This window comes from Glossina fuscipes, unplaced genomic scaffold, assembly GCF_014805625.2.
Source record: "Glossina fuscipes isolate IAEA_lab_2018 unplaced genomic scaffold, Yale_Gfus_2 114, whole genome shotgun sequence".
Classification (NCBI taxonomy): domain Eukaryota; kingdom Metazoa; phylum Arthropoda; class Insecta; order Diptera; family Glossinidae; genus Glossina; species Glossina fuscipes.
The window spans coordinates 5,349,685-5,350,722 of record NW_023998457.1 but is presented as its reverse complement, the minus strand read 5'-3'; the positions used below and the strand labels follow the sequence as shown (position 1 = coordinate 5,350,722).

The 1,038-nt window shown below is 36.8% G+C and overlaps 1 protein-coding gene across 1 annotated transcript; it reads left to right on the top strand.

Moving 5' to 3' along the window:
- Window positions 1-236: 236 nt before the first annotated feature.
- On the top strand, window positions 237-782 carry LOC119640053 (glandular kallikrein-3, submandibular-like). The gene has a single exon (XM_038037827.1). It carries the CDS (start codon window positions 237-239, stop codon window positions 780-782), a length of 546 nt encoding a protein of 181 aa, XP_037893755.1.
- Window positions 783-1,038: the final 256 nt, after the last annotated feature.

The window sequence follows — 1,038 nt, the reverse complement described above, 5'->3', positions numbered from 1 at the left end:
ATGCGTTGGAGTATGCGGACAAAGGAACTGCTCGTAATTTTAGTCAAGGTTTTTTGCATAGCTACCTAGCGCACAAGCATAATGCGTATTCATATCATAGACATATAGCCGTATTAGCCTGGCCAACGCACAGCGGTGAAAAAGTAAAGTATCAAGCTTACGGTGCAATAATAGGTGTAAAAGGGATATTAACCAATTTTGCCGGAGTTAAAGGTCAATTATCATATGTTAGAGATATGTCAAGCATACCTCCGCCTCACTCATATTCTCCCGGCTGGGAGAAAGTGATTTACTACGATGACAGTCATCGGCTCGCAATTGTTATCTCTGAGCATACTCTGGATATAAAAACCAAGGAATTCATTATAAATTTACCTGACAAGGAAGTAGGCATAAGTTCTAATTGTGTTGCATTTGGCTGGTGGGATTGCCAAATTTCGTTAGATGCTATTATCATTGGTAGAGAACAATGCTTATCCGACTGGCCAGAGCTACGGGAGGATGATATGTGTGTTAACGTTACGTCATCTTTAAAAATACATATTAACGCTTGCACTTATATTGTTGGCTCGCCAGTTTTTTGCGATCATGTCGTAGTGGGTATTATTGGTGAGGACTGCAATATTGAGAAGCCACGTCCTTTCGTCAGCGTATACAAGCACGTTGATTGGATTAAATCGACCTTGGAACAACACCAGACATTCTCACGGGACTATCCATTATCGAAAAATGCTTTCAAATATTTATTGCAACTTAGTTTTTGGGTCATTTTTTATGCATAAATATAAACGAATGCTATATAAATGAGAAAATAGCACATACATATATATATATATATATGAATGTTTACCTAGCTCGAATTGATTTTTTCAATCTATTTTTTAATCGAATAACGTAATAAAGTGAAAATCATACTACGAACTACTACTAATTCACTGCGAAGTAGAGCTTGTTAATTTGGACTCAGTTGATTTAAGACCTAAATTCTTCGGCACAATAAAGCTGTACGTTTATGAAATGCCCAATTAATATGACTGT

Coding starts and splice junctions, on each gene's coding strand:
- LOC119640053 (XM_038037827.1), top strand. CDS start 237: ATGTCAAGCATACCTCCGCCTCACTCATATTCTCCCGGCTGGGAGAAA.